Raw genomic sequence first — 27,344 nt, forward strand, 5'->3', positions numbered from 1 at the left:
TCGTGGTTACGTACGTGAACGTACGTGCGAACACGAATGCTCACTGACTTTTAGCTCAAGGCTTGAATTCTATCTGAAATTCCGCCGGAATTAGCCACCACTCCACTCCAAGAGAAGTGGAGAAAACTGGCAACCCATTGCATTGTATAGGACGTTCGTTGACCAGTAAATTGGAAATGGGAAATGGGAGAGAAAAAAACAAGGGTGTGAAAACTACTCGCTGTCATCCGCTTTCGATATAATCCTTACAATGCCTGTGAACATTTCCACATCCCAATGGGTTGAGTTTATTCGGTGGTTGGATTAGATATAGAGGAAAAACCGGGTGGTTTTAAAATCCCAAAGTTGTTCTCAACAACTCTATCATGCTCAACGGCAAAAGTTAGGAAAGAGGAAATACGTGCTCTTCAATTAAATGCAGATTTTTTTTTTTTTCAAATAGGAAATAGCTATTCAACCATTGTCAGATTTATATTCTGCACGTTCAAGTGAAAAGAAATTTAGCATGGCACTTGTGGATAAATGGGAATGGATTGTGAAGTACTGATAATTAAAAGAGCAATATTGGACATGTTATAGCTGAACGCAGAACTCTCTCTCTCCCTCGCATGTTAAAAGATAAAATTGTTTGCAAGCTTTTTTGTTGTTATAAACCTTTGGGTTTCGCTCAAATAAACATAGATCAAATCAATACAGGGCCCTGCAGGGTGACACGATCAAACTTTGGTACAGGGAAAACGCGTGTAAATCGGTGAAATCGTTTATTTAACAAATCAAATTAAATTTCTTTTTTAAGTTCAATTAGCATAAAATTCAGGAAAAATATTCAGTTAGCCTTCCGCTTTTGCAAATCCGAATTGCCGGGCCTTACGGTTGACCCCTGCCATCAGATTTCGTACAGCCACCTTGTCCACCTTCTTCGCCGCAGAAAGCCAGTTTGCCTTGAACTGCTGCTCGCCCTTAGCAGTTTTTTTTTGGTCTTCTTTAGGTTCCGCTTGACAATAGCCCAGTATTTCTCAATTGGGCGGAGCTCTGGCGTGTTGGGAGGGTTCTTGTCCTTGGGAACCACCTGCACGTTGTTGGCGGCATACCACTCCATGGCCTTTTTACCGTAATGGCAAGATGCCAAATCCGGCCAAAACAGTACGGAACAACCGTGTTTCTTCAGGAAAGGCAGCAGACGTTTATTCAAACACTCTTTCACGTAAATTTCTTGGTTGACAGTCCCGGAAGCTATGAAAATGCTGCTTTTCAAGCCACAGGTACAGATGGCTTGCCAAACCAGATATTTCTTTGCGAACTTTGACAGTTTCATGTGCTTGAAAACATCTGCTACCTTTCCCCTTCCTTTTGCCGTATAAAACTCCTGTCCCGGAAGCTGCTTGTAGTCGGCTTTGACGTAGGTTTCGTCGTCCATTACCACGCAGTCAAACTTCGACAGCATCGTCGTGTACAGCCTCCGGGATCGCGCTTTGGCATTTTTGGTATTTTGTTTATCATCGCGATTTGGAGTCACTACCTTCTTGTAAGTCGATAGTCCGGCTCGTTTTTTGGCTCGATGCACGGTTGTAGGATGCACGGTTGTAGACGATACACCCAGCTTATTTGCGGCATCTCGGAGAGAGAGGTTAGGGTTTCGCTTGAAACTACCGGCAACTCTCTTTGTCGTCTCAGCGGCTTCCGGTTTTCGATTTCCCCCCGATCCGGCTTCCTGGCGTGCGAGTAGCTCGGATTTTCGCGATGCGCGAGCAAAATTTTGATACGCTGCTCTTCTTGCTTGGACGGCATTTTGACAACTGAAGAGTGAATTCCAAAATCAAAATAGGAGCAACATTCTACACACACACACCTTCAAAATGAGGGGTGTTCAGGTTTTTTAAATGCAAAATTGAAAGAAATACGTCAAGTTGATATTGACCAAATTTTGACCGTATCACCCTTTAGGTATAGATTAACGGCGCCGGTGGTGTAGTGGTAAACATGATTACCTCTCACCCCAGCAGGCTTGGGTTCAATCCCAGTCGGCGCCATCGGAATGTTCTGAGGCATAACATCTCTGATCAGGGAAGTAAAGCAGTATTTTATTATTTATTTTTGTGGCTATAAAAATTACATGAGATTTTCGACATGATTGAAGTGCATGTAATCTTGCATGTAATATTAAAATTTATTTTTTGCTGTACAATCTGTAAACCTCTAGAGACCCTCCCCATGGACATGGAGGTTGACGGTACTGAAGCAAAGGGTTATGTTTAATTTCTTTATATTTGCAACGATGATGATTTCCTATAGTGACACATGTCACATTTTATTTAAGCATATTAGTTTTGTTACAGTCAATTAGCATTAGCATACGATACAAGAGATTTAATATTACTTGCTCGTTTTTGCGTTAAATAAACAATATTTGGTTTGGTTAGAAGTTTCGAAGCTAACTCATGTCCACAGGCCTAATAGAAAGATAGACAGAAAAAGTGTATCATGAAGAATGGTTGCATTCAGGGTTGCTTCTACTTACTTGCTGTAGATGAGTGATTTTCGGAGTTTTGAATTCGTTAGATGTTGTAATGGAGATTTGTGTTGTTGGATGCGGGAGGAGATTGGGTGGCGGGTGTTTGACGCATAGAGACTGTCAATTTCGCTTTCAGAGTGTCGCAGTCGGCGGTTTTATGATTCGTGAGCGCTCGCAATCGTTGATTGTGACTGCAAGTGGATCTGGCGGGTTTTGTGTGTTGGATGCTTGCTTTTTGGCCTCTTCTTGTGTCTAACATGTGCAGAGTATCATTATAGCGTCTAATTGTTTTGCGATTCCTGGTTGCGTGAAATATATTTGTCAGAATATCTTTTTGAGATTTTAGTAGTCACGTTTTGTTTGTAGTTTATATTTTATTTATTTCATGTAATTATCGTAAATAATAGATAGTTCATCCATATATTCGTACTTTGACGCGAAGCGCTGTGGGTTATGAGATGCTCGATGACCTTTGAGGGATCGATTTTGCTTACTGAGCAGAAAATCATGGATTTAACTCCAAGCTCTTCCACAGCACAATAAATCGCCAACATCATTTGTATATTTGATACTATATTCGTACTTTGACGCGAAGCGCTGTGGATTATGAGATGCTCGATGACCTTTGAGGGATCGATTTTGCTTACTGAGCAGAAAATCATGGATTTAACTCCAAGCTCTTCCACAGCACAATAAATCACCAACATCATTTGTATATTTCATACAGAACATTAACCTCGGAAACTATTTGCATATCAAGCGAAAACGTAGTCCTGTATTGTCGCGAAGCGTTATGGTTCTGAGATGCTCGATGACCCTGGAGGGATCGTTTTTGCTTACTGAGCAGAAAATCATGGGTTTAATCCCAAGCTCTCCGTCATGACTCTTAAAATTCATGATCACTAAACAAAATGAATATGTTCCTTCGATAGCCGGCTATCGAGAGATTAAATATACAACAAATAAACAATACATCCTTTTGGTTGCATCGCCAACTTGAGGTGAATCCTAACCGAATACCCTACCCAACCCTCCAACTCCGTAGCACTTATGAGGGTGTCGCTAAGTCGGTGGCCTCTCGTTAAGTAAGTACTACATCAACATTTCCTTCCATATCCCTAGTTATGGTAAAGATGGGCGTGGCCGGGAATAGCGACAGTCATGCTTCTGTTACTCTTATTTAGATTGGAACCAATGTTTAGTCCCCAGCATTATTCCTGAAAGTAGTCTAACTGAGAATTTCAGAAGAGACGTGAGTGTCGCTAGTATCCAATCTACGAAGTATATCATAACAACGCTAACGCTACAATCTGTTAACCTCTAGAGATGGAAAAATGTATAATTTTACAAGGCAGACCCACAATTGTTTATCGAAAACTTTTAAAGAATTTGGTAGTACAATTTCTGTTTGTCAGAAGTTAAGAATTAATGTTTACTTTATTTCGGTGGTGATGATTGTTGCATATTGTTTCACACTTGGATCTGTGTAAAAAGTTTTCATCGGTTCAACAGCATAAAATTAAAAAAAAGAGGAAAACGATGGCAGCAGCAGGAGTGGTAGGTCTCGAGGTGAACTGCGAGTGTGATGTGTGACAACAGAAGCAGCATCTATTTCTCTTTAAAGAGCGCCAAATCAGTTACTGATGATCAGATTCAGCAAATGTCTAGAAATGTACACATGGTTTTATGGTTGACATCCACATTTTCGATACTTCATTCTTCAATCTACATTAAGCTGAATTTCAACAATATCAACGTACTATAAAATCAAATTTTATCTTACTTTTAACATGACTTCCTGCTAAATTTTCATTGAAGCCGCAGTCATGGCTCAAGTAATTGTAAAATTATTTCGGCAAAAGCATTACTGACCTTTAAGCTTTTTGAAATTTACCGTAGTATTGTGAAAAGAATTCTCTTACTACTGAAAGTCTCTTTACTAATGAAAGATAAAGATAAAGATTCTCTTACTTTAGTAAAAATGTATGGAATTATCCAAAAATAAATCATTAGTTATACGTTCATCATTAATAAATCAAGTAGAGAATCATCTCGATGAAATAAATTACTGAGCTTGGAGTAAACAACTAAGTGCGTAATAAATGTTCCTAGAAATTTAAATAATTACGCGTCCTGTCTGATTTCCATGTAATGATTGTTCATAGCCTTACCTGTTCTTCACACAGGAGCATATTGAAATAAATCATTATAAGGAAAGCAACTTCCTTTCAAACAAGGTTCATTTGGAAGAGTCTATCTTTTTGCATTCTGCCGAAATACTCGTATCCATCTAATATTCATGGAAACCATGATTGAGGAAATTTTCACATGCAAGAAAAATTACAGAGCAAGACGTGAACGATGCTAAAAACCTACCCACCATGGCACGTTTCAACTAAAACAGTACAAAGCACACAACCTCCCTCGTAATAATGGCTTTCGATGAGGCTCTTGTTTCATAGATTGTTTCCACTGTTTTATTTTGTTCTTCACTTTAAATGGAAGTGCATTCAGGGAAAAAACGCTCGGCATTTTAGTGGAGTAGTCGTGAATACGCTTGCCATGATATTTCCTGATTTTCCACACCAAAACATGCCCCTTGTTATCGCGCAATTGCCGGCGGACTTTTTTCGTGCGGATTTTGCACTACCGACACGAAACTACCACGGCGGGGGTAAACGTTATCAATTCATCTATCCTAGATCTAAGTTTTACCACAGCCTTCCTATGTGAACAAAAGTTTTCCTCAAAGTAGATGTGTGCTAACTAATGTTTTGAATCAACATATTCACAATCTTTCAACGTCTAGTGTAAACTTCCTCACTGAAATGAAAAGTACGACAGGAGCTTTTTTGGTTGATGAACAATTCATCGGAGGTAAATCTACCTTTCTTCACCGTTTTTTTTTCTTTTTTGCAGAGTTTTTCACTCACTTGCTGTACTGCCGCCCATCGCAAGTCTGTCCCATTTCCATTTTCGTCAAAACTTTTGTTTTTCAGTAGTTAATCACCTATATTTTCATAATACTGCATGAACTCAACAACATTATTCTGAAAAAGTTTGGAAAAAAAAACAGCAAAACGGATTGTCTCAGAAGCAATGGTAGGATGCAAACTTGAAACGAGTTTTTCTCGGCTTGTTGATTTGTGCTATGGGACGGACTTGCCTCGAGCGACAGTATAGCTATTCTACTTCGTTTGACGAACGAGCGAAGGTCGCTTGAAACCCTGTTTAGCAACATGTCGGGAAAAAGTTCTTGCACACGAAAAAAAAAATAAATTAAAACAAGTGTTTGAAAATCACGAGAAGCTTTAGCTTGCGCCTTCCTCTTATCCCAGCATGGTTTGATCTTCTCAGGGGAATGAGCGTGAACAGGATGGGAAATCAAAGCACAATTCCCGGTACGGTAATTGGAATTGGAAATCTTTGCAAAGCTTGAATACAATAGATCTGTTGTTAGAATTGTAAAAGGAAAATATTGTGTGTCGCAGTGAGCTGCTTTGGGTCTTGCCAAACGATTGATACATCTTAAAGTAAATAAAGCTTTAATTGTTCTACGTTTCACCTCAAAGAAGAGTATTTTCTAAACCTATTTCAATCGCTGCCATTACATTTGAGCATGAACATCAGCATGATAGACCGCCCGCTGTTGCTGCGCCGTTATTACTAGATCAGCTATGATTACACATAGAACCAACAGATGATGCTTGGGATTAGATATCTTCCTCAATGTGTAAAAACTGATCGATCTCAAACTTTTTCATCTATTCTAATCTAATAATCTATTCTAATACAAACGCAGCCAGTACGAGAAAGCATCCTGGAAAATGATTAGGTTTGATGAGGTCTAATCATTTTTCTTGTCTAATTGATGTTTACAGCATATCTGAGATATGATATAAACATCAATACGGCCAGGCCTACTGCGTTGTATTTCCGGCAAAGATGATTCTTGGAAATGAATAGGAACATTTCTTGAATCTACAGGGGGGTGGAAGGATGCGTGGACATACCGTACCAAACGCTCCGAGTTACTATGTGTAGTTGTGGGTAATGTGTAAATATTTGTACAATATTGGAGAATCATAAAATAATGCAATGGAAGAATCTTCCTGAATTTTCTCCTATGTTGGTAATGATTTTTTTGCGCTTAAAAATTTTCATGTTTATTCACTAGCGGTAATTTAATAAAAAGACTTTTCAAACGATCAAAGCATTTTCAAAGACACACAAAATTAATAAATGAGTTTCCGTAAAACGTAAAACTTCTTAACTAGTGGACGTCCCAAGTAACAATCTAAATGCTTGGAAGATTTATTCTTATTTTATCATTGTTTTATCATAGCATCCCTTCCAGATTGTGGTTGTATTACGGTTTTGTGTGCTTGTCATAAAATCAGGCCGTCAAGTCGTCTATAAAACTGTTTTATGACTACTAAATTAAAACTCAGACTTCATAGTTTTAACGGTAGCTGTAAGGTGGTTCTGCATCACTACTTATAACTGAAGAATAAAACCAAAACAAAACATACAATTATGTTTTATGGTACACTTTTTATGACCGATATAAAACTTGAAGCAGTCTTAGACCTTCATTAAAGCTTCATTATAACTATCATCTTTATCAGAGGCCTAAGATTCACAGATAAGAAATATACTGCTACAACAAAAAATACTCTGAAATTTTTTGTCATTATAAAAAACAAATCTATTCAGATATATGAAATGAAAACCCCTTCAGTGCTTCTGAACACGATGAAGATGAGACGATCGACAATATGAAACTCCTGGAGGAACTACAGTTATACGATCCCTACATAAGGCACAGTGCGTGAAGGAGCTCTTAAAAATATTGAACAAGCGGCTTTCCCATACACTTCCGAAAGATCCACGAACCCTTCTTAAAGCAACGCCGACAGATTCACTAAATCCGTTTGGAGATGGCCAGTATTGACATCACGGCTTTAAACCTTGTATTGAAAAAGCTTTTAGTGGATCCAATAAGCATTTCTTACATCTTGATTACACGCGAAAATAGGAGGATCGCTTGGAATGTTGACTTTTTGACAGGTGGTCATGGTTTTTGTTTTGTTTTGATTCGCTGTACCGAATAAAACCAGCAAGTTATATAGCTTAAATATATTTTAACGCTCTCAATTTGGACTACGAAATGCTAAGATACAACCATTAGGTTTATGTTATGCTATAGAATTCCAATCTAGGAGAATATGTTATATTGAGGTATTTTTAAGGAGTAGCAAGTTATAACGAAAAAAAATGTCGCCGTATGAACAAATTTCACACAGTATGAATAATTACGCTTTAATTGATAGGCAATAAAACACTTTCATACATCTATGTATAATTAAATAATATGTGACTGGTTATTGCTCAACAGTAGTAACAGTTTTGTACTAAATAGATAATCTTTGAATGACTCTTTACTGCATGGTGCTAATGCAGACTAATTAAAAATATCCCTATATTTTAGTATTCATATGGCGCACTAAATTTATGCTCCTATTTGGTATAATAATCACCATAAATATTGCACGGCATGCTGTGAAGCATATACAGATTGGTTTAAAATTATAATAAAGTCGTCTTATTTTCAATGTACAATAATATCAGCCATTATTACCAACTGACAAGGATCATGATTTCACATCAAACATCGAAAGAATAAAACCACAATAAAATATTTCTCAATATTAACTATCATCCAAAAACCCCAACTTAAAACCTTCAAAGTTGTCAAAATGTTTTGTGTATCATGTTTTATCAACTTCTTCAGGAGCGATTTATGCGGTTGTAATATAGTTTTATGGTAGTCATTAGAAGGCTGTTAAAACTTTCTGACCTGGAGGAGGTTTTATGTTTTCATTTTAAACAATCACGTCTAGAGTGTGATAAAACTGACATAAATCCTATGCTCCTAAAGTAGTTCGCATATCAAGTTTTAATGACTGCATTAAAACTAGGCCAATTGGCCATGACATGGCTGATTGTTAAAGCAATGTGGTCGTCAGTGAAGGCTTTATAATTTGGTTATATAAACTGCTATAAAACATAAATAAAACAAAAATTGTTGCTTGGGGTGTTTCACACCAAATTTGCACTTGGATCGATCTCAAACTTTATAATAGGCAATAACGGGGGCGACCCCGGCGTAGTGGTCACGAGTTCAAATCTCACCCTCGGAAAAATCACTAATGACCCAAGAGTGTTTGATATTAGATTTGATATTCTCGTCTACTCAGGATAGCACACATGTGTAAGCAATCTGTTATTTTCACATGAGCACTCGCTCTGCACAGTATCACAGTGGGCCAGGAATTAAATCTAGCAGGAAAAAAATATTAACACTCTGGTATTGCAAGTGAGTGCTGACCACGTTTTGCGTACATTGCTGCGATGGAAGCGCTCTGACCCCCGTTGACGAATCTACCATACAATGAAACTACTGGAAGTGGCTCCCGTTCTGCTTAAGGAGGCTTATTGGACAGCGGAAGATAAAATGTTTATTGTGTTGTACCTTATAGTTTTAAGATGTATTGTATAGTGTACAAGAATCGTCGGTTCTGTAAAGCTAATTCGGTTGAGCCTTATCAAATTAATTAATAATAATAATAATACTTGGGCGATCAAGCCTCTCCTAACTGAGTTCTGAACTTCAAATCAAAGGAAACAGCACCAATTCAAAGATTAAAATTGATGCTCCTTATTAAATGCTTTTAAGCTGAGTGGTGCGAAGACGGACCTCAAAATCGAACCACTTTCGAGCTGTCAAATCAAACCACTTTTTTATCATTGTGGTTCGTTGAAATAGATAGAAGTATTGTTATCGTCCAAAATAAAAAATAAATATTTTTCAGTAATGTTTTTGATCTTTTTAAAAACGTGATTCGAAACGACTCAAACAATTAAAAATATCAGTATTATTGCGTATTTTGGACCAAAGTAGACTCCTGCGCTGAAAAAAACCCCTCCGATTTTTTTTCGCTCAGGAACGACTGTGACTTCGGAGAACGTTCTAAGGAGATTTGTGATGATAGTACAAAAGTTCCAGGAAATTTCAACAGATTTTTCCCGCGACAGAAGAGGTTTCAGTGGATATTTTAGTTGCTGCCAGCGAGGTTCTACGGGGGTTCTATAGAGTTTTCATGTTCGAGTTTCACACGATTTGGAGGGAAGTCAAATCGTTGCCATTGGAGGTCCCAGGGAATTTCGACAGCACTTCCATAGATATCGTCGGCCACATTAAATTTGCATCTGATTTGCAACAATTTATACAAATAAAAATTACTATGTTTGATTGCAAGTCAGGTAGAGGATGTGTCAGGGTTTTATTCTTTCTTGACTTCCCTGAAATGAAAAGTATATTTTGCAGACAGAAGCAAAACAGGGATGAGATTAAATGAGGATGCATTATACAGACTTTTCTGTGGATATTTATTTAAACATTTTAAAAATCAAACATTATACATTGTTCCACTATTGAATCTTCGTTTTTTTGTTCTTTTTACTACTGCTGAATCCTTGGGAAACCTGAATAGGCTTCGCTTTTCGTCGTATCCATTTTAATAATTGCAAAAGTGAGCAAAACACTTCATTCTGAATTTTATTCCACTCCGTAAAAACTCCAGCTATGAACAATGTCAACAAACAATCACAAAGTCACGAATCGGCTCTGCACAAAAAGCCGTTTGACACTTCTCTCTACCAACCGACGGTGATGAAACGTTTATTTCAACACTACCAACATGAAGAAAATTTCACTTCGCACCACTCAGCTTTTAAGCTGTGCAAAATTGATACGTTTTGGTTGAATAAGTTATTAAGTTAATAAGAAAAATTATTAAGAATTTTCATACTGGCTTAAACAAATTCTATGGGCGTGAACACATAAGAACTCTGAAAAAATATACGTTTCACAATCTGACGCAAATGTCACCGTAACATTATCTTTCGTCTAGCCGACACTTTGTGGAATCTTTCCTAAATACACTTTTCTAGATTTTGACAAAATAGGAGGTGATAGGGGAAATAGGGATCAAGTGTGATAAGTTGTAGGGGTAAGCGGTGGGACCATCATCATTTAATTAAAAAAGGATTATTCAAAGTCAGCTTCCAATGAGGAAAATAATAAGGACTCAATTTAAAATCGTTCAAGCCATGAAGAGCTAAAATTTCAAAATTTTCATCAATGTGGTTAGATAGTCAGCTGCTCCTCATGATTTTACTTATTAAGGGGGATTTCCGGTTCAGTTGACCTAAACTTTGGATTTTTTTTCCAGGGAACTGGTAAGAGTTAAAGACTTGAGTTTTTTGTCAAATTTTTATTCATTCTTCTTTGAAAAATCTCAAAATTTGATAAAATGGCGGCATTTAAAAAAAAGTCATTTACCTAGTTACCGCCATTTTGTCAAATTTTGAGATTTTTCAATGATTCTAGTTCATTCCATTCTCTGAACTATACTCTTCAAGAAACTGAGCCGATTTTCTTTCTAGGTGACGATTTGCGACCTCTAGGCTGCTCGCAGTTTTGGGAAGTACCCGCCGGGCAGCCTCCATATAGGACGCCATTTTGGATTTTTGGACTTGAAAAATTCCCAGTTGTAGAGCAAGAATGAATAAAGATTTGACAAAAAACTCAGGTCTCTAACTCTTACCAGTTTCCTGGAAAAAATCCAAAGTTTAGGTCAATTGAACCGGAAATCACCCTTAAACATTACGCTGTTGTACTGAAAAGCAAAATTAAGTTTCCCCCTTTTATATATAATAAGTAACACGTTCTATAAATGTTTTTTGTTTTGTTAACATACCTTAAAGTATTGACTAAATCAATGTTTTCTTCTTCTTCTTTTTTTATCCACAGAACGTGTCCTGGAGACTGCATACCACGGCTTAATCAAAGAGAATGAAACATTCGTCGAAATCACGCCATTAATCAAAGTCGACGAAACGAAAATATGTGGATTCCACATAATTAAAAAGAATAAGGAGATACCGTTTCAGGTGAGTTTCCTATCGTTCGAAGGCTTACGAATGACACGACGGCAATCTTTATTATATGAAATATGTTTATAATTTCGCTAGCATGTTTTTTTTTAAATGCTAGGGGAAGGAGGGGTATGGTGTACAGGTGTGTTTACCCTTGTATTTCTTATGGTTTATTGGTTTATATGGTGATATTGAACCTACTACCAATTAATTTAATTTTAACAATTAGAAGTTGAATGCGGGATACTCATTATTCCCCACCTGTTCACTATGGCCTTCTTGCTCCTATTTCTTTTTGGACGAAAATTGATTTGTACACCCAAGGTGTAGCGGCAAATTGATAAAATGTTCAAAGCATTGCTTATACAAAAAATGCCTAGAGGATTTTCTCATCAGCACACCGATATCAACATCCTGATTGCGTCTAACTCTGGGCTTAGCTCGACGAGATACTAGGAGCTCTAGGATTAATTTGACATGGGTTTAATACATAACACCATCGTCGCGTCGTCATCACCAGTATCATCCGCTTCAAAAAGTCATTTTCTTTTAGCATCAGTGGCAGTGGTTGCTGAAAAGACTACTTTTTGGGACTAAATATTGATCAGAAGAAATGAAAGAACCCACCCTTCTATCCTCATTCTTCCGCTCCGTAGCTACACTGCACAGCTATTTATTTTGTAATGCCTTTGGGGGTCCAACACGTTATCTCTAGGCCACCCATAGCGAAACAGGAAGAGCAAATTGCCGGGGCGGGAAATGAAACAATTTAACTTTTTAAGCCTTTTTATAATTTTGGTTTTATTAAGGGTATTATGTTTTGAGTCCACTTTTGATGGCAAAGATAAACTCGGCGTATTCCAATGAAAAAGGAGTGCTGGAAAGAGTGTTTTCCTTCCAAATAGAGTACAACGATTTACAGGGCTTTGTTTATGTTGGAAATTATCTCGCAGCTGATTGAGATGAAATAGTGAAGCAATAATGTGGCTAATGATGAAGATAGTGACTTGCGATTCTATTTATGAATAGATTACATGATAGTTATTTATGAATTGCTTACACTGCATTAGCACTGAAGAGTGTTCAACATTGTTCGTGTTAGTGTTCAATGTACAGGAAGTTTGCAGGCACACTAGCGTACTACTTTGCCTAAGACAGCAGCTTCCTAGGTGACGTCGAGATATAGTACATTCTCGAATTTCACATGTCCGAACCACCTTAATAGCTTTACTCAAGACAGAAGCTTTTTATATTGTATTGCATACTTTCAATCTTATTCGGCAGCTCTGGCATGGTACCACCCATATCCCATATTTAGAGTATTTCCTGGAAATAGTGATTGATGTGAGCTCCGTTTGAATTAAGATGCAATAATTATCAGAGTGCAATAATGATCAGAAATTTACATTTTATGTATTAGCTACTACTCCAAACACCAGCTTTGAGCAATTACAAATTCACATGGGACTACCTATTATAGTGTTATGATGAAAATCAATAAAATTCCTTGTGACAATAATGAATTATAGATTCTCTTCTGTAAACATATTTCCCAAACAGTGATCGATGATCACAACATTTTCCCTGATCACTAAAATTAGTGTTTCGCAGTAACAGTGAACTGTTTACGTTCCGTTCGTCGAATAGAAAACTTCATCTTCTTGCCTTTGAATTTGTTCAGTTGCCAGATGAAATTTCAGAGCAACAACCGAACGACATGGGCAGGGACCGTGAAATATGGATGAATTCGAAGAAAAGGAGATGCTTTTGCTTTGCTAGATAACAATTTCCCGGCACCGGAACGTGCGGGTCGCAAGGAATGGCTTATCACATTTCTCAGAAGTCAAAGTTGTGTATATCTAATAATGTAGCTCACGTGACACCGTGGTAGCAGTAGCTCATTTAATGGCGGTTTAATTTTCTCTTTCACTTTTCGCCGCTCACGGCTCGGATTTGTATACTTTCTGTAAAATATGAGATTTGCATGTACATCCCGGGCTTCGGGGAGTTAGATAGAACTCGTTTCGTGGAATATCCGCTTGATCTCATGGGAGTGCAGATGAAAACAGAGTAGGAAGGTTTGCTATCGTCACAAACACGCACTGGCTGTTACAAAACTTGTTATATCTATGTCCTCGTGAGGATGTGGCGTGGAAAGGGTACGAGCTATCACCGAGCACCGAGTGGATATCTGTTTTCGCAACAAAAGGAGATTTCGCGGATTAAAAACTTTGTTGCTTGTCGAAATGTGCCTCTGAAATGTTAATACCAAATGTGATAAACTGGTAACTGGGTAGCATTATCCTTGGAATGCGCTCATGGTATTTTAGAATGGAAAATGAAACGTAAACAATTTTGTCACATTGTCAACAGCCTAGGTATGAGGAAGAATGCGCCGAGGTCCTTGTGATAACTTGTGGATTTCGCAAAGTTGTCATGGTAAACTGTGTGGTGTCTCAAAAGTGTGCAGAATTAGCGAACAACTTTCGTCACATAACATCGGTTTTAAGAGCACACCTACATTAGAGTCTTGAAGAAAAGTGCTTTGGAGGACGCCGAAAAGTTGAAATTGAATATACACGGAACGAATAAAGCCTACCTAATATTATGTTTCATTCACAAAGGTTGAAAGTTGCGTTCAGGAAGGTGGTTTTCAGTTGAAGCTTTAAGTACACGATCCATTTCATGGGGTTATGCACAAACACGGTAAGTTTCAGCTCCATTCTTAAAGGAAATTTCATAAAGCCATATTGGACCTTCCAAAATCAACTTTGTTAGAGTCAGATCAACGTCTGATATTGCAAAGGGTGTATATTCAATTGAATGAATTTTGATTGAGAAGCTCGTATCATAGTTTATCGACAGATTTACCAGTTTTTTAAATGAAATGTTCGGGAGCAGGTCACAGATTTTTTTTTTTTGTTTTAATATTGATGAAAAATTGGTACTGTTAAGCATCGTCGAATCACAAAAATAGGGGTATTTTTAAGTTTTACAACTGAACGAAAGTTCAACCATTTAGCAAGTATCAAAATGGAAGGAAACTGAATTTAGTTATTTTAAGGATTTTCTTGTATACTGATGTTTGAGTTAATTTAGGAATTACGTATTATATATCTCTGTTATGCAAATAGACTTTTCAATCATCATTATCAACTTTCCCAAAACACCATCGCTTTATGCCATTATAAAATTAAAATGGCGTTTGAGCCATTTTTGCAATTACGTATGTAACAAACGTCATTTATGAAAAAAGTAGCTCTGATAATCATTATTAGCTTTTCCATTTTAATAAAAAAAAACTTATAACATCCAGTTTTGATTTTTGTTTTGGCCTATTCCGTAAACGGTTTTGATTAAATTTCAAAACTATCGTCTGCTGATCTTTTTCATGTTACTAGTTTTTTCGATCAATGCGACGAAAATGCTCTTTGTGCAATAATATTTGCTAGATCCATTTATTTTAAGTTTTGTTCCAATAATGAACAACTGATAACCAGCAGGACAGTGGTAATTCGTGAATTAACTTTGAACTCGGCCATAGCAAAAATTTAAAAAATAATATCACATCAAATCCCTTCATCCACTTCGAAAGGAAAAAATGGCATTGGGGCAGTGAATGTATGATTGAGAGCATCGATGTTAATTTTCTTTTGATGTTTGCGTAATTACATTCGTATTTTGGTGTGTTCTAGGATATTGTGTTTGCGCTCTTGAAATATGTTGGTGATGCATTCATGCTGCATACCTGCTCCATTATCGGTGACGCTCAAAGTTTTACCGGAATTTTCCAGTTACAGGCCACTACTTACTTTTACATTTATTGTTATTGTTAAAATTGAAGTATATGAAGCAGGGGTTGAAACAGTTGACGTTTTTTACTACACTCGCTTCGTTGTCGTGCGCGAGAGTCTGTTTGTATTCAAACATTCATGCTCTACCGTCGTCTCTGTCACACAACACGAGCGGTAGAATAATATTCTAGCTAAAAGAAAATTATCCAAATAGCTTTCATATGACATGTGTGATTTCGTTGTAATTCCGCAATTTGGTGTAAATCAAATCATTTCTGATCAGAAATATTATTACTAGGACATCATTGCTTGATATTTTCAGAATTCACACAAGCACACCATCAGCAGCTCTTATTATGAAAAAAAAAACTAAAATACATACATTCGTGACGGTCTTCGGCGACAGTGTCGTAAGACAGAGCCTGTCATATGACATTTTAGTTTGGTACTGTACTATGATAGCTTGTTTTGCAAGTGTCGGAGACAAAGGCAGTCAATTATCACAGAAAATATGTCGACTACCGTGACCGCTTACAAGACTGATATGAAGTATTAAAATTGAGTATATCTTGATTTGACAGCCTGAAATAGTTCACAGGAGTTTGGTAAACGAGCTTGTAATTTCGAGTATATTTGGTTTTTTTACCGTATTCGGCGTTTGCTTAAGTTTGTTAATTTAATCTTTACGTGCGTACCCCGTATTCCGATCAGTGCTGAGATGTGTCATTGTCATTGACAATGATTCGCGCGATATTCACAAATTGCTCATCACATAGTCACTCATAGACTTAATCCTAAAAAAACCTTTGTCAAAATCTTATTCATTTTTTCTTCAATGACAAAGATTCACCTGGTAGCAAAAAGTGTAGTTTCGTGCATTATGAGACGCATTATTGTTATCCAAGCAGTTCAGGTAGAGATGAACTAGCCTAAGGCTAAAAATCTCTAAAATAAAGATTAAAAAAAAAGCAGTTCAGGACGTAGATGCTTGTTCACTTTAACGGCTCCGGTAATTGTTTTGGTCGAGTGATTTAATTAGTTAGTAGTTACAAATTTAGTTTAGTCAAAAAGTAGAGGTAAGTTACAAATTTATAGCGGATTCGTTTATTATTCAGTTCCAACCTGGATCGGGTATCAAGATTGGGTCTGCTTGTTTTCTGACAAACGTCAGTTTGCTCGTTTGTTTTTAAAACCTAGCTCAGGTTGAGGTTCACACTGACAAAAAGTTCGGTTTCGCACTGGGTTGGAACTGGTGTTAACCCCGATAATAAACGAATTCGCTATTAGTTTAGTTGAAAATCTACACATGTTCGTATTGACAGCTTTGTCACTGAGAATTGACATGGCTTGCCTTGACAATGACTGTTAGCTCAAATGAGTGGCCAATGCAGAATTTTGAATATCGCCGTGTCGAAATTTTGCTGCACTGATTCCGTTACCCAGCTATCATTTGAATAACACGGTGAGGAAATAAAAACAATAAAATTTTAAAGCACCTTAAGTTTAACAATCACATTACCGGACATTCGTTTAAATTTTATCGAATTTAGTCGACCGAACAACCTAATATTCTTTGTTTACCATTTTTTCGGTAAAATAATTACCGAACAAGGCAAACGTCATGCTGAGTATGTACATTTAACGTACTGCCCCACGTAGAAAAAGCAAAACGTCTGTCACGCAAATAAGGTTTAATGCATCGTTTCCAGGATAATTCCAGAAAATCAGCTTAAACTTGACGCATTTCTTGTGATCGAGCATTTCAAGAACGCTCTTCATTTTGTAAGTTTGTGCGTGCAGAATGATGCCTCTATTTTGATTTTGACATTATTGCTCTTCAGTTATCAAAATGGCGTCCAAGCAAGTGGAGTAACGCATCAAAATTTTGCACGCGCATCGCGAAAATCTGAACTACAGGAGATTTATACGGCAACCGGAAGGGGAAACGTGGCAGACATTTTCAAGCATATGAAACTGTCGAAGTTCGCTAAGAAATATCTGGTTTTCAGGCTAACTGTACCTGTGGCGAGCCGCACTGATTTCGTTCGTATTCACATCCCAAGTAACAATTTTGGTTTTATAAGGGTTCTGTAGATCATGATATGGACTTGTAGAATGCTATAAAACCTCGATAAAACCTGCAATATTAGTTGGGATTGCTTCATTTTTCTTCGATGAACGCAGAATTGAGCAAAACTGACAGTTGAGCACTGGGAACTTCATCAAAGGTGACACACAAGGAAGAAGTGTTAGTTTGTTTACTAAAATTAACTATGCCCGTTTTGTTATGGCAAAGGTTGATTAATTGCGTAGGATATCAGTTTGGCCTGGCATTTATGACCATCATACACCTTCCGGTCGTATGAAACAGGTCACAAAAACGGTCCAAATCTGCCCATATATTTTTTTTTTTTGAATTTCTGTTTTGCAAAATAGTGAACTTTTCGTGAACATTTACGGCAAAGAACTCACCAACACTGGGAGATCGTGAGCTCCTGCCCACCTGTGATAAAAACATCTCGAGCTGAGCGTAACATGAATGATTTTGAGTGTGGAAGTGTGAATGATTCCTCACTTATTATTTTTTCCATGCTGAGCCTTTTACGATTGCATCCTGCTGAGTGAGCTGAATGAGAATTTTGCAGAAAGAATATTTTTTTTATTTTCTAGCTTTAAACATACATTGACACATTTAAATTGCTATTGAAATGGAGCAAACAGTTATACTGTAACACATAAACAAAAGCGTCACGCAAATACCGTAAAACTGCTGTGGCCAATTCAAATGATTTCTCGCATCACTTTTCAAATCGACAGTGAGCGAGCATGCATATGGGCGTAATCGCGATGATCGATTCTCTTCGTCGATTTTCTCTTTTATTAATAACTCGCTAGATTTAACGTTTCTAGGTGAGTTTGTTGATGCTTTTGATAGCCAATGCAACCTGTTACAACTTTGCATTGAACAAATTCTAGACAATTGTTTCGCTTAGCTGCAGCAATGCAAAGAGATATTCGATGAAGAGAATCGATCATCGCGTATACGCCCTTATGCATGCTCACTGTCGAAATATTCCAATCTACATTGATCGATTCTCTCCATCGACTAACTTGGATGAATTCAAATTTCGGGCTAATTTTTCTACATAGCCTGTTGAAAGAAGGTATTAATAAGAGTATTGGACGATAAGAACAGCAGAACATGTTTTTGGAGCCGAGTTATAAACAAAAGAGAAAGTCGATGAAGAGAATCGATCAATGTAGATTGGTCAATTTGAAAAGTGACGCGAGATTTGAATCAGTGAGCTAAAAACTATCTGACTCGGCTATTTAAATCGTTAGCATTAGGATTTTACGCATTCAATCTGGTTCTCCTTCGGTAGAGAAAATTGTCTAGCTGCCTTTCAGTTTATACTTTTTTTTCTGCAGAGTCACTTAGTTGGAAGAATTTACACTCTTTCGGCAAAACGTTTGTAGGTGAGGATGACTATTTTGATTCTGTGGTGCTCGCGCGAGTGAATGAATTTTCACATGCGGCTCCACCTAATCGAAAACTTTAAGGCAAATTGGCGTTTTGCGGCGAACAAATGCTGTACAGAATCTGGTGGTGGGAGTTAAACGAAAGGCCCAGCAATTCGGATTCAGTTAACAGGAAGCTTAGCTGATTTTTTTTTCTGATTAAACTGATTTTATACTGATTAAACTTAGAAAAGAAAAATATTGCTTTTCCTTGATTTTTTTTTTTCCGTCAATCTTGTTTTCCGTGCTGAGCATCAATGCTACCGATGCCAGGGAGACAGCTCCCACACTTGGACCCTACCACCTATCGAACCATTAACTCATAAACCGGGGACCAACGGCTTTACTTCCCTTTTGAAGAAAGGCGTGATCAGAGATGATGTTATGCCTCAAACATCCCGGCGGTGCCGACTGAGATTGAACCCAGGCCTGCTGGGGTGATAGGCAATCACGCTTACCACTACACCACCGGTGACGCTTCCATTTATATTGTGTAGTCTTTAATCTATCATTTTCAACTTTGCACTTAGTGAGAACGGAGAGCATTTTTCATATTCCTTCAGTTTATTCAATCTAGTATTGTCAGTTCTGAGTTTATGTGCAGTCACCTGCTTGGTAGAATGAACACTCGTTAAGGTTTCTTTTACCATCCAAGTATTGCTATTTTGCTGCTCACTTAAGTGAATTAATTTTCCCTCTCAAATAGCCTAGTCAGTAAAGGCACGGTATTATCAAGCCGGAGGCAGTGGGCTTGCTCAACAACGTTAAAAGCTTCGAAGAAGAAGTAATTCACTCAAAATAGGCTAAGCTGCTCTTTCTGCCAAACACAAAGTTTTGAAATTATAGTAACAGCTTTCATAGAAACAGTACAGATATTAAGTTAAAGTATGAGTAAAAGTCACAATACCTTTTGATTCTTCTTAAGTGCCCTTAGGGGTCCTAAGTGTTCTCATTGTGACTCCAACATATATATATTATAAAACTTAAAAATTGGTGTCACTTGATTTTAGGGGACTTTTAATAATATACACAGAAACTATAAACACAAATACATTTAGCTGAATACATACAGAATCATCCAAATTTAACTGGACTTAAAAAATTGCAATGGTTTGTCATGCTTAAAAGACCACTCTTAAAAATACACTTTTCCATATTCGTGAACGACTTTGAATTATAGTTCACTGATCTTGTTCAGATTTCATGGAGCTGTTTGAACCCCCTTTTACCATTTTGAAAGTTGACCGTCATCACAAACCATGTAACAGTATTCTGATTAGATATTATATTAATGTAGCATGATTTTAAAATGCTATAAATGTTCACTGTTACCATTCGAAACGACACGCATTATCCCAGTGCAATTGTATGCAACTGGTGAACTCATGAAAATAGTAAATTATCCCAGCATGAAAGTTCACTCATGATATTGTTCATCCATTTACTGGGAGCGTAAGTTTTCTCCTTTGAGGTGGCATGAAATTTGATCCGTTGGATTGAGTGTAGTCTCCCAGTAGGATTACTTGTCGCCGGAAATCCAATAAAAAGAACAACTCTTTAAGTTGAAGATTTGTAAAGCAACTGTAAACTCTAGAGGGAAGTTATATCTGTAACAGTAACTAGTTCGATTTTGTTTGCTAACCTGGTCAAAATGTCATATTTAATTATCATAAAGATAAATCGTCCAGCTCAAACCTTTGTAGGGGTAAGAGGTGGGACCACCACCATCATCATTAAGTTTGTGAAATGTTGCCCCATTACCCGACTAGCTACGAATAAACTGTAAATTAGTCAAAGCTCTGCGAGACAGATAGGGATCCTGTGTTTAGAATTAGTTTGATTTGAAATTCCAATTGTAATGTATACATTTTTTCAACTAAGATTGAATTTTTGCTCCGTCTTACTCTATTGATATTAAACATTACAAATTTTAAATTGTTCTATGCACAATTTCTGTTATTAAATCGTATGCTTTGGGTATAGGTTTGACCCCTTCTTCCCCAATGGTTAATGACCTTAAACAATTCAAAAGATATGTATTTTAAAAGAAAACATCGCAAGCTCTTTTTTCTCTCATACAAATTCGCTCATCATTCGCTGAATCAAGAATCGATGTCAATATGCTGGTCATGTTTATAACTCTTGCCACGATGGTGCCTCTCTAAATGATTATCTCATCTAAAACCAACAATTTGCAAACGCCCACGAAAAGTGTATGTGTACACTTCCGCTCAAACAGATTTCGCCACAATGAGACTACCAGACTCAGGTCAGCAAAGATACAAAAAGCATCCAACGTAAGGGGTGGAATAATTTATGAACCGCTCTTCAGCGTGGATGTTAGCTGACCGCACAAGTTTCAATCAAAATGCTTTATCATTTGTTCCGACCGAACGACCGACAAACCAACCAACTGGACAGGCGTCAGGTTCACTAATTTGCAAGTGACTTTGGTCATTGGAAGCTAAACGAATTCATCGCAGAATACACAAAGCGAAAAGTAGACGACGTAGTGGAATTCGTGGTGTGGCATATCCGTGGGTTTAAAACCTAATTAATTTGAAATTGATTCACAAAGTTGGTTTTCTTTGATAGGCTGGGGATTATCGGTGCGAGGTGTTACAAATGGATTTTAATATGAGAAAGATTTCCTAAAATTTTATGGAATAAATTCTATTGATGATTAATTTGAAGGTTATTGAATGTGAGGAAAATTTAATCAAATTCTGAATGTAGTCACATTTTTTACATCACCTGTTGAACGATGAAAGTTATACATGCAAATTAAATGTGTGATCCAGCACTGTTCCAAGCGCTAAAATTTGCGTTGATTCCTCTTCTGCGGTTGAAGTTAATTATATTGCTTAAGTACATTGCTGCTCTCTAGATATCGTGATGATGACGACGACGGCGATGGCGAGAATGCTGATTCAAGTGCACAGCTGGTAGTATAGATGCTTGAAAAATCCTCTAGAGATTTCACTAGTGGTTGCTGTATACACCCACTTGACTTCATACTGAGTAGACTCATGAAACCGAACAAGAGAAATCAGATTTTTCCTTTTGCGGCTATAACTCATTTTAATCACACAGAATCAGGCAGAATTTAGTAATTGAAATAGACAGTCAGGGTTCTCATAGGAAGGGTGTTTTATATAGTACTATACCTTTTATATCAAACACGTCTAGATCATAACATTTTATTTTAATTTTGATTTTCATACCTGATACCTGGTGACATATTGAACCCAAAAGAGAATGGCTAATTTTATGGGGTTCCAATCACTTGCATTGAATATCGACATTTCATTGCAAGTAGTTAAATATAAAAAGATGTTAAGAGCCACGCCAGATAACCTAATAACTAAAACGAAACGAATTTCAGACTCTTCTCTGTCCGATTTCCATGAAACTTTGCATAATTTCTCACAATGGCCAATTATTCAAATTTGTGCTTAATACGTCCATTATGACTCTAGTCTCAATTTTCAAAATAGTATGCTCAATATATAAAAATATCTTCTAATCAAAATGACGACTGACTAATCAATACTTGTTTGCATAACAGGAGGCATCTACAAATATTTCCGAGAAGTCAGTATACCCGAATATTTTTTTTTAAATTGATTATTGTCTTCCAGTTAGAGATACTTCTCCTGCTAGTTGCTCTGTATCTGTTCAATACACTGTTCGATGCGAAAATGAGCTTTGGTACCACGATCTCGTTCTTAACTTAAAGCTCATCCCACATCTGTCCGATGTTATCTGATCGACTCTCTACAAATGAGAGAGCGTGATATATATAGGAAATCGCCAGTTGGATCCCCAAGTAACAAATCTAGAGCTGCTTGGCTATATTCAAAATTTATAAAAGTTATATTGGAGCTGCAACCATTACCAACAGCTTTATGACGGTCATATACAATGCAAGTCATGGAACATTCTCATAGCTATCTACAAAACCCCTATAAAGCTAATAAAAAACCAACTGATGCTTATGCTATTTTCACTTATGAAAGGTTTTATGATTGCCTTGAAGTATACAAAAAAGTAATATGAATTGCCCTTATAAAACCCAAAAATAGATCCTTTTATTGCTATATAAGTAAGCGCAATAAAACTAGTTGGCCATGAAACAGTTATTTAAAAACAATTATAAACATTCAGTTGCAACTTGTCAGAAGTGTAAATTGGCCGTTTATTTTAAAAACATAGAAAAGAATCAAAACTTTCCGGTATTTCCATGCGGAGCGCAAAGAAAATCAACAAATATTTTAGCATGAGCCCGTTTATCTGCTACAGTCAGCCGCAAACCTTCGTGAATAACTCCAACCAAGAAAAAAAATGCCGCTACATTTTTTGCGGATGTCACAAAGGAAGCTGTAAAGAGTGTGGATGATACCTATGCCAACTTGAGTCTCTTATCAGATTTACAGTGGTGGATGGTCACAACAATTCAACAATCAGCATTGAAAATTTTCTTTCCTTTTCTTTTTTTTTTTCATGGGGTGACACTGTCGAATCTTGGTCGAAATACATAGAATGGTGACAGTTCTAGGACAAAAAAAAGTTGAAATCACGCATAACTTTTCATAAAGTCCAATGTACCATTCAAAACTTTTCCAAATGTTTGTAAAATTTATCGGTTGCACCCGTAGAATAGGAATATACGTTCACCCTAAAATAAAAAAAATGAATTGCTCTTGTAAAAAGAAAATAGTGCTCGAAATAAATTTTCTGCTTCCATCCAATGTAAGCATTAGGGAAAATCTCTCTAATAAGGCAAAAAAAAAGTAAGCATTAGACATTTTAAGAAATTTCGCTTGGTGTTTTTCTTGCCTGCTGTCCTCTGTCGCCACATTGTCAATATGAAAACCCCATTAGCCTTGAAATAAAATCCAAGAAATTTCAATAAAATAATAACTAAATTAGAGATCCGAACTGATTTCCAGTGTGCATTGGTATGAATTTATTTATTGAGATCTATTTTCTGAAAAATTAAGATGATTCCATCAAATTAATTTGATTTCTAAAACAATATTTTTTGTTAACTTGAATTATTTTTGAGGCGCATTTATTTAACGCTCATATTATCCCAATATACACGATAAAATTTCAAGCGCATATGTTTTGGAACTTCTAAAAAGTCATATATTTTCTTTAAGATTTTCACTAATGTCGCCATGAAACAAAATTGATTGCTTTTAACGAAAGTGATCACAATTTTTCTCTAATTTCAGGACACAACTTTAGTAAGCACCAATGAAAATTTTCAAATATATTGAACATGTCTTTTTTATCAATATATTGGCAATAACTGTTAATGAGATTGATTTTTTGTTCGCACAGTTTTCATTGAAATGACGAAATTTGCAACTTTGCATGAAATTGATCACAATATTTAACGAGGTCCACAGCTTTCTTCGGAGCTAATCACAACTACCAACAAAATGATCAAAAATCTGGCGCAAAAAAACAACTTTTGACCATTTTTAACAGGAGTAGCTTATTTATTCATAGCTTTTGAATAAAATTATCACAATTTTCAAATAAAAATATAGTGTAAACATAATTGGTCTCATTTAATCTCAAACCAAACTATGAATAAAATTTGGAAAACTGTTAACAAAAAAAAAACAAAGTTTCCAATATTTGTGTATATTGAACGGCATTATTAGCAAAGTGCTTTTGAATCATTTTATTTTCACAGTCAACTCTCCCATACTTAATCTCTCCCTCAATCGATGGAAATCCAGGCTACTTCGATCAAAAAGGTCCATACAAATTTCCAAAATGTACCACCGTTACTCGATATTCTCCTTTAAAAGCTGAGTTAGAGAGAATTTACTGTATTACATTTTGAATTGTTTCGTAGTGAAGTTTTAATTTTACATACGTGCCTTTACTGGAAAATAATCCGTTTTCCGCTTAATATAATTCAGCAATCCATGTTTTTATAAATTTAACGGAAATTATTTAAAAAATGTGAATGTTTCTATTTCCTTTCTTTGAGATTTTATATTTTTGTCTCACTTGCTTGTTGTAGTAATAATTTTAAGCATACCAAAGGGAAACTCGAAATTAAAAAAAACTAGAATTTTGAAAGCGTTTAATTACGTTATAATCTCTATTTTGAGAAGTTTTATTAGATCAAAATCATCAATGTAGCTGGGCTTAGACGGTTCACGTTAGTTTTCATGATAAGCATTAAAATTCAATAGAATTGACCATGAGCCTAGAAAGTTGCACGTGGATTAAATTACGTTTTCGTAACAGTGGAAGTCGGAACCGGTGTTGGCAGTTTTACTTCGACTCTGATTCTGACTCCTTGTTATCAAAAACCGTTTCCGATTTTAACTCCGACTCCACAGCCCTGTTTAAAAGTCATCCTGGCAACTTGGCAGTATTTCATTAATGATATGGAGGCAAATCCCTATTTACCTTTAAATTAGTTTATGAAAGTTCATCTCATCCGGTGCCAGTTTAGGAATGCAAAGTTTATTCAAAATAGTGTAATTTTCGCTGGAATACTAGTGCTATTTGTGATCCTTCCGGCTGGTGCAGTGCAAATAATGAACATGCAAAATTCAGGATTTTCGATTCTCGCATGTTGCCTGCTGGGTGTTGGTCTTGTATCTGCACATGCACATGTAGCATGATGTATTTTCGTATGATGCTCTTCTGGCAGTCATGTAGTATATACGGAAGAGGTTGACTTCCGTTATATGTTGATTTGAACGATGTTCAAGTAAGGGTATTAATAACATGATTAATTTCAATTGCCAATCATGGCACGAGAGCTTTGACAAATGCTTCAGTTTTAGGTAAAGATCTAAAACAACACTCTTAAACGCACGCCTGTTATTAATGGAAACGAACAATACTAATCGTAGGCACACAAAAACAAAAAATGCACAAGCCATAAATCTCAGTCCTCAACTGCCTGGCATATACACTACCCGACAAATGATGCAAGAGTGTGAGAGTCTATGAAATCAGTTGAAAAAATATGAATATTTCATGAACTCAAATTTGATTCAATCAGCAACTCTGTCGTGAAAATGGTCATTTTCGCCACAGCAATCCATGCAAGTGGTAGCATGTTAGTGTATGTGTGCTATGTTTGTGTTTTGTTCGTATGTACCGATGTGCTGTTTTTGTGTCTGACGTATCGGAAAAGTGTGGAGTGAACTACGTGTCGATGTCCGAGCCAGGCGCTTGTATAATTAATTAATTGTTGATCGTATTAAAAGGGACTATTTTACCGAAAATTATCGACAGACCATTGTTGGCAGCAGCAGGAGGGATATCTTTTATAGAGAAATAGAATTTATTATTCCACTGTGGCTGCCAGGCGCTTTAATTTATCCATGCCTTATGCTCTCCAATATCGATGTTTCCAAATATTATATGCTGGTTATATAGCTCCAAGTATCCATACTAAGGATTCCGTAGAAGCTGAAAGTTCAACTCATTTATAGTATGTTTCTGATAAAAAAAATGCTTTGTAGAAATATAACGATATTGAAGTAAGATTCATGGGGGCAATTGAGGATTCGAGATGCACTAGCAGATGCAGCACTTAACATTAGTAGTTTATAGAATCAACGAAAAAGATTAACGAGTAATAGAAATTGTTATAAATATCATGCATTTTGCTTCAAAAGTTTGTTAATCATATACTTTTGTATCTCTTTATTAGGTTTTGTTTGTCTTGTCCCCCGTCTCGATGAGTCTCATCATTCCCCTCTGGTCCCCATAGCCGGCCGAACTCCAGACGAATCTAGAACCACACTACGGTTCATACTGGCGACATCGCTCTGATGAGATAACGAAACCCTACCCCCAAGCTCCTCCCCTTTTCCTATCCTTCGACAATATACCCCTATTACCTCGGGTAAGCCGCGAGTATTCGGCCCTACTCCTACTAGACATAGAATTAAGTGAATTTTGCTACAAACAAAGCACAATGAATTATCGGCTCCGTAAAGCTAATGCGATTGAGCCTTACAAATGAATGAACTAGACAAAAAAAGGTATTAGTTAGGGGACCGTTCATTTTGACGTAGCTTATTTAATTTCATTGTAAATTTCGATCACAAAAAACATGCAGAGCATCGTCACTGACTACATTGTCTCCAATAATTGACATGACATGCGATTTTTTTTTTGTTTATTTATAGTGACGAAAGTTTATTTTTTTTAATATGGTTGTATGTATGGTTGAGAGCTTGCAGCACTGGATAGATGCTAAAATGAAATTATAGAAATTAAAAGATGTTTTCCCTTTGAGATGACAAATACAGATCAGCTCATTGATATTTCTAGATGGATTCTTCAACTCAACTTGACACTCTTTGAAGTAGTAAAGTTGCTTTTTTAACAAATGTGTAGAACATAATTGAAGGTTTATAATTTTTCCAATAAGTTTATTTGTTAGGCTCAAATGTTCAAAAGACTACACAGAGCCGAAAACCAATAGTTTTATATTAATACCCACAACTCCCTTGCATCTT

The 27,344-nt window shown here is 36.6% G+C and overlaps 1 protein-coding gene across 5 annotated transcripts in view; it reads left to right on the top strand.

The window, feature by feature from the left end:
- Positions 1 to 27,344, top strand: part of Cals (calsyntenin-1) — a 296,934-nt gene that overhangs the window by 182,473 nt on the left and 87,117 nt on the right. For all 5 annotated transcript variants that reach the window (XR_010517613.1, XM_065221660.1, XM_065221663.1 and 2 more), the window contains one exon: positions 11,391 to 11,530. Coding sequence is in view for 4 of the 5 variants with exons in the window: in XM_065221660.1 (XP_065077732.1) it covers positions 11,391 to 11,530 (140 nt within the window). In the remaining variant the exon portion in view is untranslated. The remainder of the gene's footprint in view (positions 1 to 11,390; positions 11,531 to 27,344) is intronic.

Source organism: Ochlerotatus camptorhynchus, unplaced genomic scaffold (assembly GCF_037179485.1).
Source record: "Ochlerotatus camptorhynchus isolate MF236.1 unplaced genomic scaffold, CSIRO-AGI_Acam_v1.1 ptg000146l, whole genome shotgun sequence".
Lineage (NCBI taxonomy): Eukaryota > Metazoa > Arthropoda > Insecta > Diptera > Culicidae > Ochlerotatus > Ochlerotatus camptorhynchus.